Source organism: Lissotriton helveticus, chromosome 2_2 (assembly GCF_964261635.1).
Source record: "Lissotriton helveticus chromosome 2_2, aLisHel1.1, whole genome shotgun sequence".
NCBI lineage: Eukaryota > Metazoa > Chordata > Amphibia > Caudata > Salamandridae > Lissotriton > Lissotriton helveticus.
In genome coordinates this window covers 201760987-201775493 of record NC_136060.1, presented here as the reverse complement: position 1 = coordinate 201775493, position 14507 = coordinate 201760987, and the positions used below count along the sequence as shown (strand labels likewise).

Sequence of the window (14507 nt, the reverse complement as noted above, 5' to 3'; positions counted from 1 at the left end):
AGGGACTAATAAGAAAAATAAATATGTCAATTAGGGATTAGCCAATGTTAACACGTTTAAAGAGGGAGCACATGCACCTTAGGACTGGTTAGCATTGGTAAAGTGTGCAGAGTCCTTAGGCCAGCATAAAAGAGACCAACAAAATTGGAGGAGAAAGGCAAATTCTTTGGGGGAAGACCACCCTCAGGCTGACAGGTCTAATATTTACCAATAAAGACGATTTCAAATTCAATTCATTTGAGTGTCAAAATCATTTCTCCATCTGTTCCCATTCTGAAGTGAGCCCTCGTTAATTGTAATAAGGCACCCCATTGTTATTCTATGGGAGAAATAGGCCTTACAACAATGAAAAATGACTTTAGGATTTTTTTCACTTGCAGGACATGTAAAACTAAAAAAACATATGTCCTACTTTTTTAAATACCAGGCCCATGAGCCTTTGGGATCTACCTCAGTGTGACTTATTAGCATTAAAAAGGTTTTGGCCTGGCAAAGGGTTTATTTGGCTAGGTTGAAATGGCAGTTTAAAACTGCATTACAGACTACAATAGCAGGCCTGAGACATGCTTAAGGTGCTATTAAGTGGGTGGCACAATGAGTGCTGCTGCCCACTAGTTGATTTTAGTTTACAGGCCCTGGGTACAGGTAGAATCATTTATTAGGGAATTAAAAAGTCAATTAAATGTACCAATTATGTATATGCCTATTTGACCATGTTCTAAAGAGAGAGCACAGCACTTTTACTGATAAGCCAGGACAGAGCACAGATATTCCAAAAAGTCAACAAAAACTGTTCTGCTAAGGATGGCAAAGCAGGCAAAAATCTGGGGTGACCCTGTAGAAAGGGCCATGTCCAACATAATTTATTAAAGAAAGGGTTTATTGCTTCTTGGTTGTCTTTAAGTTGACAAACAATACTTCAAATTGTTTTTTTTCCCTCAGGAAGCTCATGGTCTTGCATGAGTCACTCATCAAGCAGCTATCTTGTTGCTTGTGTGTAGTCACAATGACAATATAGAACAAGAGGTTTGCCAGAAGAGGTCCCTGGTAACTCAAACAATTGGAACAACGGCAGACTGAGATTACTACACCTCAATCAAAGTATAAACAAAGTGTATGGACCCATGCATTGATCATCCGGTACCTGCCTTATGTTTGGTACCACTATCCAGCAGTTTTTAGGGATGATAGCAAATGGAGGGGTGCAAAGTAAGAAATTTGTAGTCCATAAAACATTCAGTATATATAATCCGAAATAAGAGGTTTATTCTTTCTCTTCTTAAATCCAATTTCAACAACATCCAGCCAACAGGTTTTGTTCCAATTAAATTTTGAAATTCATCAGGGCCTAATATTGTAGGCTGCTAATACGTCTGTTTATATACATATCAGATGTATAAAATTCCATTAAAATCATAACGTTTTTTATTTAACTTGTGTGAATTATATCATCATCTTCTGGGATAGCAGGATCAAAATAAATAATATTCCAGTGGATACCTTGGTAAGTATCTGTTCTGCCATATCATTTTGATAACTGTCAGTACTGTTAGGATTTAGACATTAGTAGACTACCTGCTCCTGATGGTATTCAGAAAGGACACTAAAAAAGACACTGAGATTTAGAAATTCATAGTTTAAATAATTTCACTGTGAACAACCACATAATAAAACACAAAAAAAGAGTTATTTAGGGACTTCTAATTCTTTGAGTTGAGTAAGGCCACATTTCAGAGCCTACTTCCTTTACTCTCAATGAAATTAGTCTGTTGTAGACTAAGAAGCTTTAACAGCTGAAGAGAACATGAGCTGGAAAAGTTTGGAGATAGACCAAACTTGGCTTATGGATTGCATTGCAGATAATTTTCTTCTCAGTTAGTGTTCAATCTCTGTAAAACTCTGTTATGAAGCGTGTAATGGCAAAAGCAGAGAATGTTTTACATTTTATATTTTATTCTGCGGAGTGCCTCATTCGCTACCGGCTCCTTGGAACTAACTCGGTACACATGCAGGAAAACCCACACTATCTAGAAAAAGCTGGGAAGTGCAAGAGAACTGATAGATTTCATTGCAGTAACTTATCAGGTTTTCAGCAACTTCTTAAAATATGCAATCAATTGGGCTGAATTTGTAGGCAGACTATTAGAAATGGGGGTCTCTAGTCGGCAGAGGTAGGTTCCTTTGTCCAAATAGGGACCCTTGTTTCTAGTCAGGGTAAGGAGGATACACTTCTAAAATAACCCCTGCTCACCCCCTTGGCAGCTTGGCATGTGTAGACAGGCTTATCTCAGATGCAGTGTGTAAAGCATTTGTGAGCACATACAGTATTACTGTGAAAACACTACAAAAGGACACCACACCAGTTTAGAAAAATAAGTAATCTTTATCTAAACCAAAACAAGACCAAACAACAAAATTCCACAATACTGTAATACAAACATGACTTTCAGATGGTAGAAATAGTTCAGTTCAAAGCAAATTGCAGATGCAAAAGTTTTCACACAAAGTATCTTGGATGCGTCAAGCAAGCAAACAAAACGGGCCGCAGGGAAGATGATGCGTCGGTTCTTTACACTCAGGGAAGGTGATGCATTGGTTCCTTGCTCTGGGGGAGGTGATGCATCAGTTCCTCACTGCAGTGCAGGGGAGGTGATGTGTCGAATCCTTACTGGAGAGAAGGTGATGCGTCTGTTTCGTACTGTGTGGGGAGGTGATGCGTCTGTTTCTTACTGTGTCCCCCAACGATGAGACAAACTTGGCACCTCGATGCGATGGGACGATTCAGAACGATGCGTGAACTCTTGCAGCCGCACAGCAGGACTTGCGTTAAAATCGGTGCAGTGATCTCAGACTTCGGAGATCGGTGCGGATGCGTCTCGCTTCCTGAAGTTGCATTACTTTTCCAGCTTCCAGTGGAAAACAGACTCTAGAGGTCCAAGAAGACAGCAGGCGCCTCTTTGCAAGTCAGAACTCTCAGCAGGAAGATCAGGGAAGCTGGGGTGATGTATTTGTGTCTCTGGGACTTCAGAACAGGAGACAAGCCCTTGGAGATCTTCAAGCAGGGGACACAGCAAACAGTAAGGTCCTTTTCTCCTTTCTATGGCAGCAAGTAGCCACTGCAGGCCAAACCCAGACAGCAAACAGCACAGGGGCAGAATAACTCCTCAGCTTCTCCGGCTCTTCTCCTTTCTCAAAGGTTCCTCTTGATTCCCGGAAGTGATCTAAAGTTCTGTGGTCTGGGCCCCAATATTTATACTACAGAATCTTTTGTTCTCTGGTGGCAGAGAAGCCCTATGCTCAGTCAAAAACGGTTCACTCCTCTCTGGTGCAGCTTCCTTTCAGGAGGTGGAGACAGCATTGTGGAAGGCAGACCAGGCCCATTCAGGTGAAAGAAAATCTCCTCCCCCTACTCTAACTGCAGCCCGGGTCTATTCAGCTCAGCCCTGACTAATTAGGCTCTCTGGAGCCACTGTTCATCCCCAGCCCCTGTCATCCAAAAGCCAGACATGCAGTACACAAACCTAGCGGAGGCACACTGGAAGGCTAAGCAAGAAAATACCTACTTTCTAAAAGTGGTATTTTCAAACACAGGATGTAAAAATGACCCTCACGCAAAGATGCATTTTAACATTCTGAATTCAGACATACTAAACTTTATTTTCCTAACTTGTTCCCTGGGGTAGTTATGTGTATAAGATGTTATTCACAAACTCTCTATTCTGTTCTATGGGAACAGGTAGTCTTGCAATAGTGAAAAACGAAATTGGCAATAATTCACTATCAGGACATGCCAAACACATCAGGGCATGTCCTACCTTTCCCATACACTGCATCCTGCCCAAAGGGGTACCTTGGGACTACCTTAGGGGTGACTGACATGTAAGAAAAAGGAAGGGTAGGGCCTGGCAAGTGGGTGCACTGGCCAGGTCGGCATGGCAGTACCAGACTACAAACAGGCTCTGCATTAGCAGGCCAGAGTTACATTTGCAGGTTGCTTAAGTGGGTGGCACAATTAGTGTTGCAGCCCACCAGCAGCATTTAATTTACAGGCCCTGGGCACACATAGTGCACTGTACTGGGGACTGACTAGTAAATCAAATATCCAATTATGGAAACACCAATCCATAACAACAATTTACAAAGGGAGCAAGTTGAAACCTTTCAACAACTGTGGGCTTTTATGGTGAACTAGAATAGAACTGAGTGGGAATGGTGGGGATGATGTATGTTCTGCTGATGTATGAGTTAATGAGTGAATTATTAACCATCAACAAACAGCTCTTAAACAACCCCTTAGTAAAAACTATACATCTTTTTTTTTAATGGTCATGTAAATTAATATGGTATTTTTTGTTCTTAAATATTCAAGTTAATATAATTTACATGCATGCAAACACCAGGTATTTCAGAGCATATATCCTCAGACATCTTACTTGTTAATTGTTAAGTCTCATATTGGGTCTAGAACACACTTACCTTAAAAGAGGTGCAGTGTCCGATGAACCTGGAATTTGGGGAACAGGTCTATTTCTTAAGATAAAGGATCGTGACGGTCCAGAATTTGGTCTGCTGTATTTTTCTTTACAGGATTTATTTACACCATCATATAAATCATTTACCACCATTTCGCCTTGAAATTCAATAAAGGAACCTTCTGATGGCTGGTCAGTGTTTGCAAATTCTGAATACTCATATTCCCACGAAGCTTCATCTGTTGTAGTAGAATAATTAGGCTTGTTATGCGAGTCTTCTTTCTCTTGCCTTACGTCCGTGGTATTGTGCTTTTCAGAACATTTTGCATTTAAATATATTGTTTCTTCACAACAGATGGAACTATTAGAGATATTCTTGCAAATATCACCATTGCTCAAAGATTCATCATTGCCTGCTCCTATTGGCTCATCTTTCTGCTTTATAGTATCATTCTTCTCCATGGTCAAGTCTTTTTCTCCTGAAATCTTGTCAGGCTTCTCAGTAAGTTTGTTTGTATCCTTTTTAAGCGTGTCAGTTTTTGTATTTACTTCGGAACAACCCTGATTTGGGCAGACCAAGTTGGAATTTGCTATTCCCTGGTGACTATATTCTGTCAAAGGACCTTCAGCTGATACAGATTCTTCCTCCATTTTGGGAAAGATGACCTCTAACTGCTTCAGTATCCTCTTGCGGTGGCCTGTTAGTGATATTCCAATTTTCTTGAGCACTTCCTCGGTTATCTCATCAGAATCACAAACAGTTAAATACCCAGATTTCTGGAAAAATGTGTAGTACATTTCCAAATGGATGCTGGTTAGCAGCTCTCGGACATCAACTCTTGGTTTAGCCTGCGATGTCATATTGGTGGCTTCATTTCTCCTCCAAAGACTCACAGATGGGTACAGATTACCAAAATGGTGTATATTGGACAAGAGGCTTGGATCGGATGCTTTTCGTAGCAGAACGTACTCATTGTGGTCGCTTTACGTTGCAAACCATCAGCAAGACATTCTCCTGCAATTTAAGCCTGGAAAAGACAGACGATAAAAAACAGTTAAAAAACAAATACATGGTAAGCTCTTTCACTCAAATGATACATTTCACTTATTTACCTGTGCGCTTTGAATAGCGCCACAAAAGTTTATTTTAGCAATTTCTGAGCACCATGCTGATGCAGTAGAGGTAGGCATAATTAGTGGATTGCTGGTGAGAGGCTGTGCTTTAGCGTACTTCTCAGAACATCTTCATACAAACGTGCGTGGGTGTGTTCGTAGTTGCATTTCTGTAAAATAAATGAGCAAAACGCAAACGAGGCATGCATTTTAGAGATGCTCATCCTCAGACGTAACAACTTTCACAAAGAAAAGTACTGAGTAGAGCAGAGCACTTCAGCTGCCATAGAGGATTCTGCCAGTAAAATGTAGATGCTGTTACAGGGGGAATAACCAGGTCTTGAAAATAAAGGGGATGGCCAGAGGAATTCCGAATGTCAAAGCAAACTATTACATGATTATGTTTTGATTATTTTGGTGGCATTCTATTGCCAGGTATTCGTGTGCAATAGTTTACAATCTCACCTGAGTTTAGAATTTGGTCTAATTTCACAGTGACAGGAATATTTCCAATTGTAATATAATTGAGCTGGGCAGTCTTTTTAGGGTACCTTATATCTGAAGAGAGTCATTTCTGACATGCACGACATTTCGAAATACATTGAGAAACATTTCTAGCGCAGCACATTTTTCCAGATAGGAATGCTTTTCTGTGTTTGTGTGAATGTGGGTCATCCCCTCACATGATGGATGTCACAGAATACATCACTGGTGGGTTCGTATTAAAATTGATAAGATAAATACTTATATTGTAGCTGCAATGGTCAAACCAAATGGTTTTCTTCCACTCGCAGACATACAAACAATTTAAACCAGAGCTAGTTCTCTTTGATTGCTAACATTCGAGAATATCACCCATAAGTTTATATTCCACTTTGAAATCATGTTTATATTTCTTTATGCGTGTTTCAATTTATTTGTTAAAAATCATTGATATTACTTATTCAAGTGATAACTACTAAATGTTGAAAAGATTTGTTGTCCACAGCTTCAGTGATACTATTGTTTCATATTGCCAGTGATTTTACCAGTATCTAAATTATTTGATATCATGAATGACATGTGTGGTGATGAACAATCCCTTGGCCAAGATGAGGTTATGGCTAATGTGTTGTAGTGATCTTAAGGTTTGGATGACATGGATGATCATTAACTGAGATTTAGTAAGGACATTTTCATGTTAAGTAATGTTGAATAGGTACCGATCTCAAAGGAGAATCAGAACACCCGTTAGTAAAAACGTGTTCAGTGAATATATTATGCTAGTATTATTATTATTATAATGTGGATGAACACTTATGAGTGGTCGAGGAATCATTATAAAACGTGGAACATTTGAATAAATCAGGATGATGCTACTCATCGAAGTGCATTGTGGGGACGTGTATCCCTACTAAGAAACCGCATCCTTTCTATCATTATACCAGATTTATAAAGTGCATGACGACCCAGCAAGAGTTTCCCCGAGCTATGCTCCTCTCTCCATACCACAAGTCACGCCTTTGCTACACACAGAGCCAGAACAACCAGGTTTATAACAGTGTATGAAAGACAGTGACGATATCTCATTGAAGAAAGTAAGGAGTTCCACAGCTTAGGACCTAGGTAGGAAAAAGCCTGACCTCCTTGATGGGATCTCCTGACTCTAGGAACTACGGCAAGGTCGGCGAGGCTAGAACGTAAGTATAAATTGGGCTCGTAATGCAACACCAAGGATCTGAGATAAATGGGGTTGGAGTTTAATATTCATTTATGTACGTAGCATAGTGCTTTAAATTTAATTTGCCATTCACTTGATAGCCAGTGAAGACCATGGAAAAGACTGGCCGTAGACATGAATTTAGGGGGGTGCAGTAAAAGTGCCATGAAGCACAGGGTGCAGACTGATTTGTATATGGCCAAGTCTAAACTGGGGTGGCATGGTGAGCAAAAGAATGATGGATTTAACCCAGATCTTTTGACGGGGTGAATGTTTTCATTTGTTCTGCATTCCATCCATCAATTATGTGTCTTTTGTAAAAGTCTTGCAGCAGCATTTTGCACTATCTGCCACTTAAGCAAAACTTTCTGGATGCCTGATGTTGTTAATGATATATTGAACACTGGTCAATAAGGTTACCCGAGGCCCTGTTGAGTCCAGTGTACAACTGTATACTAGGCATAGGGCGTGTTCTTTGGCCAGACCCTACATCCAGTCATTTTGCCCTCACAGCCTGTTGGTCATAGTCCATAGCCACACCCAGTGGGCACTGTGCAATCTGTGGTAAAAATAGTGGGATTTCGTCACACCTTATAAACAGTGCCTATCACCACAGCATGCAGGCCATTGACAAGTAGCGGGCTGAGCCAAGCAACGGTATTTGGACATTCCCTGTGCCCCATAACTCTCTAGCTAGAGCAATTTGAGTACAATCTTCTACTGGTTTGTCCAGTAGACCTTAGGAGCAGAAGGGTGGGCTTGTTATACACACCATAGAGCCTACTGGATAAGGCCTTAGACTGTATCATTTAGGATCTAGTTAAGCTGGTACGACGGGTGTGCTTTGGACACAACCTGTACTAAGTCCCCTGCCCTAATGACAAAAGCCCCAAACATCCACACTTTCTTCTTGATGTCATTTATTCTTCTGGGGAAGTACAGGCTCCATCATGTTTTTCTTTTCAGGAGAATCTACATTTCGTTATTTTTTTTTCAATTTATTTCTGAGGACTATTTTAGTATCCACCAACAGAATGGGAGACGGGAGGAAGTTGTGTGCTGACTCAATCCACCTGACCCCTCTTTTTGGGAGTGATGTTAAAAAAACGTTAGTAGAGAGTTTACTATATTGACTGATGCAATAGGTATATCCTTTCTCAGTCGAAGTCCATGATAGATGGCAGGTGTACATGTACCCGGTGCTTTCCTTTCTCTGTGCAAGGCCTAGGAAGCTGGCAAGGGGTCGAGTATGGTACTATGGGTGTAGGACAATTCTCTCTGGCTGCTAGCCCAGTTTGGGCAACACTTTAGACAGACAGTTCACAAAGTGACAATAAGATACCTTGGAAGACTGCCTTATCTGTGGCATTTTCGGACTGCTTAGTTTCTGAAGTAGTGGGAGAACTGCTCTCTTTTAAGGCAAGCAGGTGAGGCTGTCACTGATGCCCTGCCGTGGACTCTGAATTCCCTTACCCTATTCAAGGTGAGGTTGAAATGGGATGAGAAGTCCGTCTGTTGTATTGAAGAAGGATCTTAGGACCCATTCCAAAATGACAAGAGCAAGCCCACCTGCAGCTCATTGAATGGGCTAGAACACAAGTAATGTATTTGGCTTTAAGAAGGACCTAAAATAGCTAGCTCTCTCCTGGGGTTGCACACTGGCAAAATGAAGAAGGGGAATATTTGCCCGCTGTGAATTGATCACTACAGTAAGGCAATCCTGTGACCTCATAGATCTCTACAATTATAAAGGTGGAACACCACAGTGGCACGCAGGTGGTCTTCAGGCCTCAAAAGTAATTTTCTGTGGAAAAGAAAGAATATGTCTGTGATGCTCAGACTCCAACTGGACTGAAAAGCCAACTCTAAAAATTAGATTTTCATGCTGAGAGATTTATCAGGACAGGTAAATTTAACAATGGGAAATATCATACAAAGTTTTAAAAACACAATAATATTTAGCTCTTTAGAGAAACTGTATATGGACTACTATGCGTCATGGATTTGCTCAACTATTCTGAAAGGCTGCCTCAAAAGGAATGAATGCACATGGTATTAATCACCCTGGAGCAATTTGATAGGGGTGTCACACACCCATTGGGACTGCTGCCTCTCACACACATTTAGACAGAACACACACCCACCTGCACACACACACACACGCACAGATGACTGAGACACACATTACAACAGATGGATAATATCCCAAACAGACACATATATTGGGACTACTATGTCACACAAAATATAAGAGTTGAATGGAACACAAGGTGCCAGCAGGGTCACAAACTCACACATGGGAATAGTGACTAACACACTGTAATAACATGGATTCACAGGCAGGAGCAGCTTGTTTACAAACAGAACTGTACAACAAAGAATCACAAGGTGAGGCATGATACTCGGTCACCTAATCACAGACTTGCACACACTGTGTTTCTTCCAAAGGCCACCTACCTCATACATACACCAATGAAGCTCCTTTTCACTTCTACACATTGCGGTCTAAAGGACACGTTATTTGCAAGCTCAGCACTTTTGCCTGCACATCCAAATTCTCTTGGCTCATACAAGAGTTTTGAAGTAACCATACCTGGTCCGCTCTTACAGAGTTTATGAAGACCTTACTGCTGCTAAAGGACCATTTTTTGCCTGTGCTGCCATGGATGTGGTAGTCTTCAACTGGAAGTGAGCAATGCTTAATGTCAAAAAGGCAGTAGCTTAAGTGCAGTGTGAGCATGGCACTTGTAACATCCAATGTGCTAGTGATCTATTAAAGAATTCCTAGGAGGTAGTCCTGTCAGTCTTCAGAAGAATCAACTAAAATGCAGCAAGCTTGTATTTACTTAATTTTAGGTTTTTACTGTTGCAGTGTTGGAATTTTCTTTTGTAAAAAGATTTATAGCAATAACGTTTGTGTAACAAGGATGGCACTCCTCAATGAAAATAATTGTGGATTAATCACGAATGAATTTTATTCTTTACGAAAGATCCCATCCATCAGTCCCCTACAGGCGAAAGCCAAGATTACATCCAATTGACTTCCCAGTTCCTTTGACATCATCAGCTTACACTCCCATGATAACAGGAGCACAATCTAAGAATGCCACACATCTCCCTTCTTCACAAGGGAAACCCCAACACACAAACAAAGATAAATAGTAACTCTCCAAATACAAATAAAATACACTGCATTTACATAACAAAGAAATATTGATTCACATGAAAATTAAAAGAAGCATAAGGTGATGATAACAATTCTAAACAAAATCCAAACTCTCAACCTTACATTATTACACGCATTCACTAAAATACGCTGGAGGCGTAGACTTACTCACAGAGTTCCTAAGAGGTCTAGTATTTTTGCAGGAGCCATCAAGATCAGCTTTCGCTGGGGTTCCCCATTCAATAGGTCACCCTGGCCAATTTTATCTCTGAGTATAACAACTCTGTTTAAATTCCATATGCTTAAGTCACTGTTTTTGACAGTGGTATTAAAAACTTTAATGACCTTCATAGATTTTAAAAACCCAGCAGAACATCCTCTTATATACGTTGTTTTAACTAAAACCCAATCTCCACCTTGGCAACCATCTTTTAACACTCTTTCTTAAGTTGTAAAGCTCCTTGCGAGTTTCAATTTTCACATCCTCTGTCAACCTCCACTCACACCCCTCATTAGTCTCATCACCACCTGCTTGCATATCATTTACCCAAGTGGGTGCTACCGGAGTGTTGGCATGCCTACCCGTGAATAACTCAAAAGAGGTTTTCTTAGTAACAGTTTGAGGAAACACCCTGTATACCTCCACCTTCTTGATGATTTATTTCCGCCAATCCAAACCAGTACTCTTGGCCATGTCCATAGTTTCTTTTGATACATGATTGAAACATTCTACCATCCCATTGGTCTATGGGTGATATAGTGAGCATTTCTTATGTTTAATTCCATGCTCACTCAAAAACTGTTCCATCTCTCAAGACACTAAGTGTACACCATTGTCCGTAAGAATGACATCTGGAATCCCCTCTCTGGCAATAAGCTCTTCCAAAAATCCTTTCACATGCTTGGTTTCAATACCGTAAGTGATAGCAATTTCAGGCCACCTGGAAAACATTTCAACAAGAACTAAAATGTACCACTCACATCCTGTAGAGAGAATGAGACCAACTATATCCAACCCAACTTCTTTCCATAAACCATTAGGGCGCTCTCTTTTTACCCATGGTAATCAATTGTGCTATGCACGCGTGGGTTTAAATCCCATCCACGTCCCAAGTGTAATAAGTATGGCACTCATGAAGGTTAAATAAGGGTCTCCTTCTGACAGCTGCCCTGCCCACATACTGAGAGAGATCTTTTCTGCTTGTCCCGAACCCCCATTAACTCTTCTCAATAACTCTCTCACCCAGGGAATTGTCCCTGACCTGTTCAAATCAGCCAAAATAATTCCCATCCTAAAAAAGGTAGGCGCTGATCCCACTTCTCTTTCTAACTTTCGTCCTATTTCTTTGCTTCCTTTCTTGGGAAAGATCCTGGAGAGCTATGTCATCATCTGCCTCAGTGCTTTTATTGAGGAAAGTCACTTTTTAGCTCCCCATCAGGCGGGCTTTCATCCATCACATTCTACAGAATCTGTTGTTCTTTCTGTTCTGGACGAGCTCGGAGGGAGTGCAGATATTAACTCCTCGATATGTCCACCGCCTTTGACACGTTCGATCATCCCATTCTTCTCGACTGTGTCAGAGGCGCCGGCATTCGGGGACCCGCCTTGGCCTGGCTCACCTCCTTTTTAGGGAACCGGACACAGGCTGTTCAGTTGGCAGGTTTTTCTGCTCCTACACGCTCTGTTCTCTGCGAAGTCCCCCAGGGTTCCTCTCTTTCTCCTCTTCTTTTAAACCTTTACATTCTCCCTCTTATTTCTGCTCTGCAAAAAATGGATGTCACAGTATTTAATTAAGCCGATGACCTCCAGTTGATCTTTAATCTTTCTTTTCTACCAGCCTCTATTCTTAATTTCCAAACTATTATGACTTTTATCAGCGACTGGATGAATGGTAACCATCTTAAGTTTAACCCCGATAAGACCGAGCTGGTACTTACGGGTGGCACCTCCAGTCCCTGATCCTCCACCTTCTGGCCCCTCTCCCTTGGTTCTCCCCCTTTAACCTCTGTTTCTGTAAAAACCCTGGGGATCAAAGTCAGCAATGATCTTACAATGCTTTCTCAGATCAGTACTGTGGTATCGTCATGTTTCCTGACACTCCGTACTATACGCAAGATTTCCAGTTTTTTTTCTTTGGCAGCTCTCAAACTTATTCTCCTTGCTATGATCATGTCACGCCTTGATTATGGCAATGCTCTGTACGCGGGTGCTCCTGCATGTGAACTCCGGCACTTACAACTGATTCAAAATCAGGCTGCCCGATTGATTCACAAACTTCCTAAATTACAACATGTTACCCCGCTGTTAAAAACTCTGCATTGGCTGCCCATCCTTGAGCGTTCCTTATTTAAGGTGGGATGCATGATTTTTCAGGCCCTTGAAGGCACTGCGCCGGCTTTTAATAACTCCAAAATCAAAGCTTATGTCCCTAATAGAGATTTGCGCTCCTCTTCCCAGCTTCTTTTATGCGTCTCTTGTTTCAGGAGGAAAAAGCTTGGAGGCATGAAGTTTTCCACCTTGGCCCACCCTTTCTGGAATGCCCTTCCATTTTCTATCAGGTCCATTCCAACCTACATTGATTTTCGTAAAGCTCTTAAAACCTTCCTCTTTTCTCATGCCTTTTCGCCTCAGGCGGTCTCCTCTGTTTCCCATTGGGTCTATCCGTCCTCAGCGCCAAGAAACCGCACGGTGATCGAGCGCTTTACAAAACTCTTAACTTCAACTTCAACTCCTCAATGAAAACACGATTGTGGATGCATCACAAATGAAATTTATTCTTTAGGAAAGATCCCATCCATCAGTCCCCTAGAGCTGAAAGCCAGGATTACATCCAACTGTGGACAATCTAAGAATGCCACAGTTTGCTAAACGGGTTAATATCAAATCCAGTGCTTAATTTGTGCCGGTGCTTTCCGGTGCTTAGCACCGGCACTTAATTATCAGGGCCGGGTCTACACGCAATGCAGCACTTCATTGATTTTGATAGCGATGCCCTGCAAAGAGTGTTACTGTTACGGTTACTTTTGACATTTAACTTGAAGTAACGTAACAGTAACACTGACTGACTACACAAACTGTCAGGAAGGGTCCGACTTGGAAAGCAGCCCTGCTATCGTCATCATCATCATGAGTCATCATGACTCGGGAAAACTTAAAGACAGTGTGCTGAGCTCCTTGAGTTGAACGTGAAAGTGAAACAAACAGAATGGACTCCGGATCGTCATGCACTGCTGGGGGCGCGTGCATGTGTGTGTGTGTGGGTGGGGGGTTCCTGTGAAGTAGCGCCAGGAAGAGGGTACTGAGTGACACCACTGGCAGAGTGCCTGCTACAGTACTGCCTCGCCTGGTACCACAGTGTGCTAGCTAGAGCAGTGTTCTTCTGGCGTGCAGCGGCAAAATTAAAAAAAACGTCTGGGAAGGCGCCAGGCGGGAAGCATCACATGTGGTACAACAACAACACAGCACAACTGGGTAGGGTAGTACAACTTACAAGCAGGGTGAAAATATTTTATTCCACCGTGTGTCACTGTCACAGCAGTTATCTCTGCTACGCACACACTCACAGTCTTATATTATGAGATAATAAATGAATCACTTACATCCAAGCGAGGCAGAGTCAGTGAATAAGTCGGTGTCCAGCAGCGCTATACAGAGCACTGCTGGGTTTAACTGCACGTTTTAGGATTTTACTCTGCTCTGAATTCATAACTGGGGTAATTAAGCGGGACATGCCAGAGAATTCATGGGACGAGCCGAGCCACAGGCCCGGCTCGGCTCTGCGTGCCCAAGGCCGAGCCAAACCCACAGAGCAAAAATCAGCGAAGTAATCAAGATTCGGATGTGTAGCTAGCGCCTGGTGCTAGATAGCAATTTTGTGTTCAACTTTCTTCAGCAGTTTCCCTGCCTGGCTTCTATCCAATGCAGGTGAAAGTTTCAAACTAGAAGGTTTTACTCCCGTGTCTGCCCTGCAGCCATACACTTCAAGCTTTCTTGTTTATGCTCGGCTCGTTTTGGGTTCGAGGCCAGTGACACTGCCAGTGTTCCCACCCAGGGGGT

General features: G+C 41.9%; 1 protein-coding gene across 4 annotated transcripts in view; it reads right to left on the bottom strand.

Moving 5' to 3' along the window:
• ARAP2 (ArfGAP with RhoGAP domain, ankyrin repeat and PH domain 2) overlaps positions 1 to 14507 on the bottom strand; it is a 1514823-nt gene that overhangs the window by 1445594 nt on the left and 54722 nt on the right. For all 4 annotated transcript variants that reach the window (XR_013608339.1, XR_013608340.1, XM_078678359.1 and 1 more), the window contains exon 2: positions 4477 to 5500. Coding sequence is in view for 2 of the 4 variants with exons in the window: in XM_078678359.1 (XP_078534485.1) it covers positions 4477 to 5333 (857 nt within the window). In the remaining 2 variants the exon portion in view is untranslated. The remainder of the gene's footprint in view (positions 1 to 4476; positions 5501 to 14507) is intronic.